A 13,061-nucleotide genomic window follows, 5' to 3' on the forward strand; every position below is an offset into this window, starting at 1 on the left:
GTGTATTCGTATTGTCCTTGAAGTGGCCTTCCCTCTTTTATTTTTTATTTGTACTTTCATTGCTTTTGCATAAACCAGACTGCATTACAAGAAAAAGAATGACTCATCTTCACTGCATGGATTGTGCTACCTCGCACGATTTATTTGATGAATCAGAAAAGCTTCAGCAGGCTTTGCAGTATTTTTTCTTTAAAGCTTTTCTAGTAATACAATACAAACATATATATGAATAACATGAATATTATTCCCTGCCCTCTGCATTTGGCCACAAGTTCTTATCCACATCACACCTTACATCATCTCTTTAAAGGCACTTTGGAAAGAATCTTTCTGCATGCCGGATCCCCCCTGGCAATCTCCTGCAGATATGTCCACATATACAGCATTCATTGGATCCAAAACTTTCCACATACATGAGGAAAATAACAGTTGGGGTTTATTTACATGTAGACAGAGCAGAATTCTAGCAAATTGCAGTCTAATTTACAGTCATTTTGTGTTTATGAATGTAAACTGTGTGTCACTGATATAGGGGCAACATCTTGAGCATATACAGTACAGTTGCTCACAATATGTCTTAGAAGGAACATGTAGAAAACTCAGTAATTACACATGCATGTATAAAAGACCAAAGATGATCAAAATGAGCCACGAAACCAGGGAACCGTGCTCATAGGTTACTTGTCAGGTGTCCTGTTTGGTATTAGCAATTAACTCCTGACTGATTTATTTGGCTTAATGTGCTTTCTCTGGCAGAACTACCCTCTTGGGTTCAAGAAAGAAAATAAAAGAAAATTGGAAATACTGGAAGATGCACTGTAGTTACTATGGATGTGGAGTCTTGATATGGCAACACTGGCAACAATGAAGCTCAGAGGCTTTCAGACACAACCTAATGTCAAAGATGCCTCATGATTTTATTGTATAAACAGGACGGAAGCAATATTTTCAGAAATAAACTTATAGGCCCTGGTGCCTCAGTGCTCTTTGGTATAAATGATGGTTTGACCTGACTTGGAATACATTTTGTTCTGGTTTTAACTTGATGCAGTGAATTGGTTAGCTCCTCACCCTTAAAATAACTTTGGTCTTGGCAGGGTAGCTTCCTGTGGTTCTATTCCTTTGTTTCAGATTAAAGAAAAAAAAATCCATCAAAATTACTTCAGGTTAGTGGGAATAAAAAAAAAATCAACATGTGACACCAAGTTTAAAGTTTTGTACCTACACTTGAAGGTTTTATTCAACAACTACCTGCATATGTGCATACATTGAAACAGTGTTTGTCCATTACAAATAACTGGCAGGTGGACTGAGACAAAGCATCATGTAGCAAAACATGACAAGTGAAATGACTGCTCTGATCACAAGAAGCTACAAACGGTTAGCTTTTGATTCTAGACACAACCACACATCTGCTCCCCATTATTATGTGGTTTGTCCACTTTGCCTTCAGAGCAGAAAGTAACTGCAGCGGTTTTCTCTGAGCAGACACTGACCTACTCAGCTGGTCTTTCTGGAAAAAGCCAGAAAAAAAGATCATGTTAGCCACTTTTTTTTAACTCATGGGGTTCAACCTGCAAACAACTCTACATCTCCATCTGTACAAATCACTTAAAAAATCATTTAAAGTTCAGAATTTACATCATTCTGGTGCCCGTTTACAAAATGACAAAGATTTTGTTTTTCCATTTCCTCTTCACTGCTCGATGCTCTCATAGACTTCAAATCTGTACTGGATACCATTCTCCTCCTGCGGCTCCTGTGGCACTCCTGGAAACCTGGAGGAGAAACACACCTTACTGCATGTGTCTCCATCTGGTGTCCACAGAAATGTTTCTGTGCAGTCTTGGTGCATTTGAAAAGCTGCTGAGCAAATACTCAGTTGTACTGACTTTCAGTTTCACCTCCAAATAAAGTGCTTTAGATAATCCTGATAAATTGTTGGTTTGTTTCAAACCTTCCTGAGTGTCTGACTGCGAGAGTTTCTTGACCCATCAGATGTCTGTGCTCCAAGATCTCAGCAAATAACTTGGTTTGTACAAAAACTGCTTGGCCAAAACTACTAAATTAGACTCAAGTCATGTCAAAACCTAAATTACCTAAATGAATGTGGTGAACATGCGTGCTTATCTTACTCTGGCAGCAGGCGATATCTGTCTGGACTGATTTCAGGGAGGAACGTGTCACACTCAAACTGCTTCAGGATTCGTGTGACAAACAGCCTCCTGGTCCCCCGGCTCTCCATCAACTCCTGGGTAACCCAAAGCAACCAAAACATAATTACAGACGGTGCTTCTGCAGATGTGTGTGTAATTTCAGCTCATGCTGAAGTGGTTCACCATGCCCGTGACTCACAGCTGCAACCAGTTTGACAGCAAAATGAAACATTGGATAATTATCTAGATATTATTTTCCATTATGAATTTGTCATTAGATACTCAAGCCCACCCTCCATTGGTTATTTGAAAACGGGCAATTTCCTGCATCAATTTTCCACCAAAACTCGAAAATAATGACAACAATTGAAAATGAAAGACTGAACAATTAAAGCATGTGAGACATAAGTAAAAAAAACACCCCAACAAAACTTTGTAAAGCGTGTGAGCAGCACTCTGAGTGATCCATGCAGTACCTTGTAGAGAGAGCTGCCTCCTATAACCCAGACCTGGTCAGCCTGGTCTGCCAGCTCCGTGTCGACCAGCCTGAGAGCTGAGTCGAAGTCTGCTGCCAGGTGGTGTGCTCCTGCAGGGGGCACTCTGGAGGACAAAAGGCACTGATATCAGGTCACTCTTATGACTGTGCAATAACTGATGCATAGCAACGTTTCACTTTAGCACCATTAGGCCCTGCGTCAAGGCTCCTGCACAGTGCAGCTTCCTGCTAACTGGCCATCATGTTACTTACTGGCTTTAAGTGTCAGTTCACCCAAGTTACTTAAAACCACATTTCTCCCTTAAATCCCTATCTGTCTCTCAGGTTTCTGCCTCCACCTGAATACAATAAAGGTGAAAGGACTTCAGTCTGTAGTGAGCCTCACTCGATGCCAGCTTAATTAATAGAAATGGAAAATGTCAAAGAGACACCAGTGAGGAACTCTGCTGTCCATAATTCAATGTTCCTCTAAAATAATGACCCAAAGGACATGATGGAGAACGTGTCTCTCTTCGAGGGAAATATCTACAAGGCTCTATTCTTCTAAAAATCCAACTACATCCTCGTCGCTGCCATCTTAATGGCAAACACAAATAAGAGACCAGAGGTGAAGGATCCTCCCATGACATTTAGATGTAGTATATGGGAGCATGGCAGTTTCATATTTATGGACAATTATTCGTGTAGAGTATACAGGATCTTAGCATATGGTGCTTGAGCCTGGCTACAATACACCATCACCTGTGCATTTTAGTCTGTTGTGCTGCTCTGAGTCTAACGGTGGAACATCACTGACATTGTTATTTATTTTATATTTTTCTTATTGACAATATTCCAGTACTTTGTGCCTTAACTGTTACAGTAAGAATTACTGAACCGTTACCCCAAAACCAAGGAACACACAGAACTGTGAATTTTGTGTACTGTGTACCCCTTTATATTGTTGCCTGTACTGTTAACTTTGAGATTTGTATTCAAATGTAAAGTGCGTTATAAATAAAATCTATTATTATTATTATTATATTCATGGTAGACAGCATTCCTGTCTACTAAAATTAGTTACACATAAAAATTGTTAAAATAACACCAGATTAACCTCTAAATTCATTACCAAAAGTATGCAGTGAATGTGAATGCTGAGCGACATACAGCGAAACAGTGGGTGAATACTGAAGTTAACTACAAACAGAACAACTCAGTCAAGTAGAGATGTGCAGTGTATCTACAGTAAGACATCACATCTCATCTGTACACACTGTTGTGTAGCAGCATTAAATGTTGTGTGACACATACTTGCACTCCCTGCTGAGGACGATGTTGATCCTGTTGTTCAGAGGTCTGTTCTTCTCAGGGATGGAAAACCACGTTTTTCTGCCCATAATCACCACATTCTGCTTGCCTGCAGGGCAGCAAGGTTTGGATTAATCAATTAGTACCTCACTCTCCTTCAAGTGAAGGTATTTCTTATATATTTACAACTTCCTCTATGAAAGGCCCCAGGATACCAACTACACTGTTTCAGCACATGCTGGCCAATGCGTGTATAAAAAAATAAAAACACACATAAAGGGGGGTTTGGTTGGGAGTATTGACAGTTGTGTTGACATCGCTGGCTTAGTCTATTATTTTTTCCATTACATGATTGCCATTTTGGCTTTATTCAGACATGACAGAACCATTATGGACAGAGCTGCAGTGTTCATCCATCTGGCTCCTGGCCCTCATAGCAGCAGCACCACTGCTGCAGAACAGACTCGAGTAGTAAGAGGAAGGCAGATCGTGTCAGTTCTCACACAGGCTGCATTAGTTATGGATTGCAAAACTTATTTTGAAGTGAATGTCTAAATTAATGACCATCATGAGCACGAGAGACACTTGTCCCACCTCTAATCAATCCCTCAATACATTTTCTCATCAGTTTCATCATTTAATAGCTGAAATATCTACTCCACGCCTGTTTATAAGCTATAAAGGTTCACAGTTATGGAATGCCTCCTCATCAGTGTGACAGCTTTCCATTGAGACTTGCATCGCTGCAAGTGTTACAGAAACATTTCTGGGCTTCAGCCTCAGTCAGACTGCCATTTCATCACCTCAGATCAGCATGTAAAACTCATTTGCATGATCCTAATTAACAGAGTAACGCAAGATCCTGCTTATGTTTCATGTTTAACAACTTTCTTTCTTAAAAAACAGACAAGTAAGTTCCAATATGATTAAAGACAAACATTCAGCTGTGAGTTAATGAGGTACACCCTGCTAAAACTAATGCAGTGCGACACCACAGTGCTGCTATAAAGGCTCCCATCATGAGGGTTCGATAACGATCAGTTTGTGTTGAAATGATTTAGTGAGGGTGGGCTAAATAACAGAAACACCTCACTACATAAAGCAGTACAGTTTAAAAGCATCTGCAACGACATCCTCCAAAATGATCTAACAGCAGGCCCGGCAGGCCCCTGTCAATCACTGGGCACTAAAGGGAGCAGAGCACGGGTGCTAACCACTGATTGGGCAGTAAGCACAGAGATCGGCCTCAACATGAACTCAGCACCATGAGCTTGACTTTTAAAGTCAATAAAGTTAGCTAAACGTTTTTATGGCCACTGTAAATGTCTGTGCAGACCAAACTGTCTTTGCTTATTCCAGTTTATGTCATATTCTACAGCCACTCTCCCCTGGCTCTCTGTTTAAATACACACTGAGCACAGTCACTGGAGGAGCAGCCTCCTCAGAGCTGCTAACGCTGATGAACTTTGACCTCTGGACCTGTTTCACTCCAGTTTCCCCCAAAACAAGCTGAACTCACGTTACCTTTCACAGACGGAGTCGCTGTCATCGTCCGGAAGTGTTTGAATTCGTTACTAGAAAAGAAGAACACAGGATTCATTTTTTGGCCAAGTTAATACATTTATCGTAGCTAAACACAAAGTTAATGCTAACTTTAACTGAGGATTTTATTGTCATATCGTTATAGTGTTTCCTCATGAACAGTCAGCAAACCCCTCGCAGCGGGACTTACTTGAGTCGAACAGGGTGCCAGGGCAGGTTTCCATTCATCCCGATACCCAGATCAGGACACACCGCCACGATACCGTTCAGAATGCGGGACATTGTAGGACTGGACAAGCACAGTTTCCTTACTGAACTGCGTGTTACCGCTTCAGCTTCCCGCCTGCTAACATCACAGAAGCGTCGGAAATGACGATTTCTGCTTCTTCTTCTTCTTCGTCTTCTTGTTTCACGGCAGCTGACAAGTTGTTACAACACTGCCATCTCGTGGAGTCAACTTATTCCTCCACCAGTTCTGTTAAAATCATCCAACTGTTATCTGATTCAAATGTGTGTATATATACATATAGTGATTTGTCTTATATTTGTTATTGGTATCCCCCAGATTTCCAGAACAAATGCCAGACTTATAGCTACAACCCTGCCTCTATAACTTTTATCATCTGTCCTATTGATAATAGCAAACATCCTGTCTGAATCATTGGTTTTTATTTTATTATTTAACTTTTTCATCTTCAATTTTATTCTTACCCACTTAGACTGGCTGAGTGGAGGACAGTCCTCCAACTGCTGACCTTGGCCTCTGGACCCTTCACCTTTTGGACTACATGGGACCCTCTGCTCACATGCATTGAAACTAGACTTGTCTGAAAAGCTAAGCAGGTTGGACCTGATCACAGCTCAGATGAGCAACTCCAGGAGAATATACAGAGTATGATAGGCTCAGATCTTTCTTTAATTCCCCAAGGCCTAACTTGTACCTCTTAAAAAATTGCATATTGGATTTTTTTTTTTTTATCATTGGAGAAGTGTTGTTGTGAATTTTTACTAAATCCATCACCTACATCTTTCGTACGTAGTTTGACTGTATCCTAACCCAGGAGATGACTAATCTGGCTAATTGGATAAAGGTCTGCTTTGAAACTATACAACACATTTCTCACTGGTTAAAGCATTAGTACAAAAAAATCTGTTTTATTGTGACTGCCATGTCACAAACAAAGCTGTAGTACAAAACTGTATAAACAATAAACACAAGCCACTTGTGAGTGACAAAATCCAAAGCAGTGCACTGTTTAACAAGAGGAAAGCAGCGCAGCGACTCAGATGCAGTTCTCAGAGCAGGCAGGAGCTGTGGTGATGAGCTCCTATTGGTTGGCCCCTCAGCTGCAGGAGGCGCTCTGATTGTGAATGCAGCAGGGGCAGCAGTGCAGCGAGTCATGGATGAAGAGATCACACTCCACACAGAACACACTGCGACATGACGGACAGGTGAATATCTAGAAACAGAGAGGGAGACGGGGCAGATGAATAAAGATGGGTAGAGGGACTGCAGCTTCCATATAGCTGAGGGACGAATACGACTTGAGAATGGTCAAAATTAAAGCAGCAGAAGCCAAGATAACCTGACTTTTAGTCCAGAGTATGGGTCAAGCTCCAAAGACACTGGTTCTTACAGCTCCTATAATTCAACTTGATAGTGTGTCTCTACTGTGTCTTCCCTGACACACCACTAGTTAGAAACACAGTCTACTGTAGTTGGAAGATTAGTGGTAACTGTTACAATACAACATGATAAAAGGGTATACCTGGGGCTAAAGCGTTAAGGCACAGAACATGAGCAGCACCTTCCAGAAGTACGCCCTGGGGTACATGTGCCTCTGCCTGGGGCTCACTGCTACACTCGCACATGATCAGGGTTATTTCCTCAGACCTGACAAAACTCCTTCAGAGCTACAGAAGACTTTTTACAACTGGTGTTCTAGCAACTGGCACTACATATCCAGACATTACTCAGCCACTGCACTTACACTTTTATCTTTCAGCTCCCCTTGACAAGCTTGACAGAACCTGAAAGCACATCACAGCAGGTTTAGATACACAGCAGCATAGTGTGTGTGTGTGTGTGTGTGTGTGTGTTAGAGCCACCTGTCTACTTGAAGCTCCTCCACAGGACTCTCTATAAAGGCTTGCAGGGGGAAGAGGTGGTGAAAGGATCTCGCGAGATGGGGGGCCAACACCAGAGTCAATCCTTGAAGACAAAATATCACACACACACCAGTCAAAGCTAAGTCAGGTTTTATCTCATCTTACACTGACAGACACCGACACAGACTGAATCCTGCCATCAGACATACCACAGACTTTACACTCCACAGGCAGCTCTGTGTACTTGGCGTGGCACTGTGGACAGAAGTACCCTCCCAGCGACAGACCTGGACCACTGCTGCTGTCCAGATGACTAGGAGACACACACAACAGGAGAAACACGACAAAGGAAATTTACTCTAGTGCACCGTGGCCGCTCACAGTCCGACTCACAAGTTTAAGTCTCACTGTTTCTACTTACGACATGCTGAACGAAGGCTTGGAATCCTGGTCAGTAAGTGAGGCGATGGTGTGCTGAGGAAAACCTGCGCAAACACAGGACTCCAATGAATTTGCTCTGAGACAAACATTAAGTAAATATTTTTATAGTTATAGCAACATTTTGATGCGGAGCAAGAAGGACCTGTATGAAAGTGTTTTATGGAAACAAAAGGAAACCATTTTAACGGTGCCTTCCCTGTCACCAAAGGGTGTTGGGGGTAAATGGGGAGGGACTGTTCCAAGTGTTCACAAGTGCTACAAAGTCCAAAGCTTAGCATGTTTCAGTGGAATCATTTCAAAGTCTCCCAGAAAAACAGAAATTATTTTGATGTTATTTTATATTTCTCTTGTCATCTTGTGACTACATCCCATGAAAAGACCAACACCAACAACGTGTTCATCTGTCTCACTGTACTCAGGCCGGCCATTAGGAATTATGTAGTAGTTTTTAACAAGGACTACTCAAAGAGGAGGAAAAACGATTTGTTTGAGGCCATTTTCAGCAGTGCATTAATCTTCATATGGTGTTCTAGTGAGTATTTCAGACAGCAGCAAATTTCTCCTTGGAGATAAATAAAGTATCTATCTATCTATCTATGTGGGAACTGAGTCAGAGTAAACTACAGTGTGTGTGTTAATGGTGACGAAGTAACACAAGGGATTTGTTGAAAATAAGAAAATAACAGAATATCATCAACTTTATCATTTAAAAGGAGGAACGAGAGCTTCCACCATGCTACCACTGCGATTTTAGGTTTTGACACACTTGGTGTCTGGATGCTCTGATGTGTTTTATGTTTCCACTTAGTTTGGAAAGAGAGGAGGAGCTGATCCATACCCCAAGATGAAGACAGCATCTGTATACTGACCCATGCGTATTAGAGAGCATTCAGATGAGGAACTGGCTGGAGGAGGTTTGACGTGCAGCATCAGCAGCTCTTTGAAGTGACTCTCGTCGAGGATGACGTGGTACGAGCCGCCCGTCTCCCTGGTCAACACCGTACACACCCGGACCTCCGCCGACAGGCCGATTACCGACACCCGCACCTTCAGAGACTTCAGGGTCTGACGGAGGAGACACCCGGTTAGAGAGCTGCATGTGCATCACGCTGAAATCAAAAGCCATATGTAGAGCAAGCCCAGCAGTCCCCCACTTATCCAGGCAAGGGTTAAAGGTGACTTCACCTTGATCAGCTCATATATGTTGGCTGGGTCACATGTGGTCAGGCTGCTGAGGATTATCAAGATCTCTCGGCTCGTATGTCCAGGCATGTTCCTTCACACACAGAGAGGCACCAGCTGAGTGACGCTCAGTAATATCACATAAACCGACGGAAAGCATAAACATTACAGAACCTACTTGAGGGTCTGAATGGCCAGGTTGAGAGAGTTGTACAGGGACGGCTCTCCCACACACACCGTGTCCACTGCTTTCTTCAGAGCAGCAACGTGCTTCTTTGGATTTCCTGGTGGTGAAACAAAACAACACATCACATGACGTTAAAGCTGCATGAGGTGACTTCACAGACAGGAGGCTGTAGCTGACGGCCAATGAAAAGTTTCAACAGATGACAGAGGCAAAACATCCAACACTGCAGGGTGTAGCTTTTTCTGGACAGTGAGATGCTCGCTGCTGTTAAAAAAGGTGGAGGCACATGGTTCATCGATTATGATAATTTTCTCTGCTGCGGTAACTTCTGCTTCAAATGAAAAATCCTGACATTGTTAACTTGGCCTTGGTGGTTTGAAAAGATAACAATAACATCGTCAAAATTCTGTGGTTCAGAGATGAAATACTTCTTTAAGTATTATCTAGTGTCATAGTCACAGGCGTCACATCAATGTCATGTGACACTACTGTCCGAACATTTCAAAGCGTCGAGCAGCCGACCTTCCTGTTTTCCTTTGATAGGTGTGAGTATTACTGATCGATTTTTCCATCAACACTGACTGACACTTAAGTCATTCATACTTTTAAACTGACGGTGAAGAAGGCTTGTTTCATATTTTAACCTGTTTAAGTGCTTCACACATCAAGATAAGGATTACACAATGCAGACTCAATAAATGAACATGCCATCGGAAACAGAGTCAGATAACAGCAAAAGAAAATAAATATGACAAAAGTTTAATTATCAAAATGATAAAATAATGATAAAACCCTAAAACATGCAGTAAACTGCAGTAAACCCATGAAGTTTGAAGCAACGCGGTGAGACGCGAGCCTGCAGGGAGCTGGTGCAGACAGCTGCAGAGATTCAAATGAGAGGGAATCTGTTGCAACGTGTCTGATACGCTTATGGTCTCGACTTGGGGTTACACTGAGGGGTGGAGTGTGACCCTCACCTGCCAGGTCAGTCAGCTTCTCAGCCCTTTTATTCTTCGTGGTGATGATGCCCACCTGAAGACACAGAACACATGGTGCTATGTCACACAACAGCCACTGGCAGCTTGTTGAAGGTCCAGTCCACAGCAGTTCTGGTCTATTTCTGTTTTTTTCCTGCTGTGTTCAAATAGAACTGACGGGATTCTCTATACCGTACTCGTGATTGTATAAACATACCTGACTGATGGGGTTCTGGTCAAAATATTCATCGACAAAAGCCTCCATCAGCTGAAGAGGAGAGGAGAAAGGTGATGGTACTTTGCAGTTTATCATACTGTGCCGCCGCTGGTGTGAAGTGTGATAGCAGAATTTACCTTTAGCGTAGAGGTGAGGCGGTTTGGTTTCAAGTCCTGGTCCTCCATACTCCTTGAACAGTCAATCACCACATAGAGGTGACGCATCTAGAGCACAGAACATCCAGTAATGTCTTGAAGTGTTTGGTAAGTAAGTAAGTTTTCCTAATAGCAAAATACACTAATGCCTATATAGCACTTAATGTTATGCCTGTCCAAAGCTGCTCCTAGTGCAGTGCTCTGATACCAGAATCATTCCTGTGCACTACTGCAGACATAACTGAACTGTTTCACTGAAATGATAATGCTGTTAGCTAATAAAAGTAGGAATGGGTAACTGATTTATCATAACAGTGCTTTTAAACTGGACTGTGTTTGCCATATTCACAAGAAGAGACATTATAAACAACCTACTGCTGTGCCTTTCATGACTTCTACCTCATATTGACAATTTTACTGATTAACAAGAGATTAAAATTAGTTGTGCATCTGATGATGATGATGTCATGAAATCAAATATATTGAAACGATTCTATAAACAATGTTAATCAAAAGTGGTAAAAACCATAAGTTTTGGTCTGTACAAATATTTAGTAATTGGATGTAGCCACCATGTTGACATGGGATCTTAGAGACCTTTAGATTTAGAACCATACAGATAATGAGTGAAGCACAGGGTTCTTTAGGAAGGAGGCGCAACTCACTCACCATTCCAAGCCTCACTTGTCCATGGCTCTCTATCACCCTATGAGGTAAATAAGGCAGCAGATAAGTTTGGAGCAACAACAGCAACAACAATAACAAGCTTTTAGTGAATAAACTGATTTCTTCTTTGGACTGACCGGTGCAGAATTTTGATATAACGCTATTTATCCAGCAGCAGGGGGGATATGTGCAACCCTGATTCCAAAAAAGTTCAAAAGAACGCTGCGCAAAACAGAAATAAAACAGAATGTGATTCCTTGTCAATCCTCTTTGAGAACAGTCAAAGTTGTCAAACTGAAAACAGTACAAAGACAATATATTCGACTGCGTAGGTTGTGGAATGCTCCAAAAACACCAGTTTGGAAGATGATTGTGTATTATCACACGGGCTCAGGAACACCTCGGAAAACCATTGATGGTAAACAGTTTGTTTGGAAATGATTGCACTCTGTTTTATTTACGTTTTACACAGCTTACCAACGTTTTTGGAATCCAGGTTGCGGTTCTACTTACATGGAACATTAGAAAAAAAATGCGTTTACCTAAAGAGTCCAAATATGCTGCTATAATGCTTGAGTTATTACAACTGCATTTAGATCATAACAGCGACGATATGTCTAAAGACACAGTCTTATGAACAACTAATAATAGATTCAATCATTCTCATGTGTCGATTACTCTTCTCAGACAAAACACACGCACACACCTTTTCCTTTTGGACTGGAACAGGATCTCTTCCACTGTGGCTTTGAGTGAGCCAGACTCGTCTTCCTTCAGCACCTCCCTGTAGGAGAATAGATAGGACATGGCACAATGTTGCATCAAATGACAACAAGTATCTCAATTTAAAAAACCTCCACAGCTTCACTGTCGCAGTCTCACCATGTCCTCTCATAGCCTCCTTCCCAGCGCTTGGCTCTTTCTGGTTCTTCATCCATTATGTCTGCCGGCCAGAGATTCAACTAGCGCTAAAGCCAAAGAACAAGAGGGGAAAAAACAGCTTCACATTAACACACAGTCCACTGCGCAGTGTCAGACTGCAGCCATGGCCGACAGAGGAGCCACTTGTCATGCTGATACAACACAGTGCAACATTACATCTATAACTGCAGTGTGAATTATTAACATGGCGAAAACTACGTATCAGAAGACACGAATGATTCCTAAAGACTTGTTCCAAAGAAGGGACGAATCGGTGAGAGACGTATACGGAATGGGGTTTGGTGTGGTTCTGTGTCAGAACAGAAAACTTCATCGGATACGTGAGAATAACGCTCTCAACAACAGCTAACGCTGACTGTATGAGCCGTATTAAAAGCTGACCTTGCTCTTGATCAACTGCAGTATGTACATCTCGTTAAATCAAATTAAAACTTTGTTAGATAAAGAATTGGCTGCAAGTGACTGCTCGAAGTCATTAACTTTTAATACAGCCAGCTAGCTAACAAGTCTGTTAACGAGCGTTTTGGTGGTTGTTTAAGTCATTTAATGAACCACCTTGAACCCAGTTATGATTCGTAATTATCATCTAACGTTAGATCACATCTTGTCTGAGATATAATTTCCTATTAGTCAGTTAAAAACAATCAGCAGTACCTACAATACCGGTGTAGGGCAACGCCAGCTGGTGCAACGGTTTCCGT

The 13,061-nt window shown here is 41.9% G+C and overlaps 2 protein-coding genes across 4 annotated transcripts; both read right to left on the reverse strand.

The window, feature by feature from the left end:
* Nucleotides 1-98: 98 nt before the first annotated feature.
* dhfr (dihydrofolate reductase) lies at nucleotides 99-5,837 on the reverse strand. Of its 2 annotated transcripts, XR_006006851.1 has the most exons (7): nucleotides 5,675-5,837; nucleotides 5,467-5,516; nucleotides 3,946-4,051; nucleotides 2,633-2,756; nucleotides 2,136-2,251; nucleotides 1,642-1,778; nucleotides 99-1,513 (listed from the first exon to the last, which is right to left on the reverse strand). XR_006006851.1 is itself a non-coding variant. In XM_041937425.1 (6 exons), the coding sequence occupies exons 1-6, from the start codon at nucleotides 5,764-5,766 to the stop codon at nucleotides 1,697-1,699; spliced, it is 570 nt and encodes a 189-aa protein (XP_041793359.1). In that variant the 5' UTR covers nucleotides 5,767-5,837; the 3' UTR covers nucleotides 100-1,696. The 2 variants fall into 2 exon arrangements, 1 of the variants encoding a protein (XP_041793359.1); XM_041937425.1 differs by having other exon boundaries at nucleotides 100-1,778.
* Nucleotides 5,838-6,642: 805 nt separating this feature from the next.
* gtf2h2 (general transcription factor IIH, polypeptide 2) lies at nucleotides 6,643-13,059 on the reverse strand. 2 transcript variants are annotated; one of them, XM_041937379.1, is made up of 15 exons: nucleotides 13,015-13,059; nucleotides 12,301-12,386; nucleotides 12,125-12,202; nucleotides 11,422-11,458; nucleotides 10,735-10,821; nucleotides 10,598-10,648; nucleotides 10,381-10,435; nucleotides 9,395-9,500; nucleotides 9,220-9,310; nucleotides 8,904-9,099; nucleotides 8,015-8,078; nucleotides 7,803-7,906; nucleotides 7,594-7,696; nucleotides 7,476-7,515; nucleotides 6,643-6,944 (listed from the first exon to the last, which is right to left on the reverse strand). In XM_041937379.1, the coding sequence occupies exons 2-15, from the start codon at nucleotides 12,354-12,356 to the stop codon at nucleotides 6,828-6,830; spliced, it is 1,185 nt and encodes a 394-aa protein (XP_041793313.1). In that variant the 5' UTR covers nucleotides 12,357-12,386; nucleotides 13,015-13,059; the 3' UTR covers nucleotides 6,643-6,827. The 2 variants fall into 2 exon arrangements, with proteins under 2 accessions (XP_041793313.1, XP_041793314.1); XM_041937380.1 differs by having other exon boundaries at nucleotides 13,019-13,049.
* Nucleotides 13,060-13,061: the final 2 nt, after the last annotated feature.

The sequence above is a fragment of the Chelmon rostratus genome, chromosome 5, assembly GCF_017976325.1.
Source record: "Chelmon rostratus isolate fCheRos1 chromosome 5, fCheRos1.pri, whole genome shotgun sequence".
Taxonomy (NCBI): domain Eukaryota; kingdom Metazoa; phylum Chordata; class Actinopteri; order Chaetodontiformes; family Chaetodontidae; genus Chelmon; species Chelmon rostratus.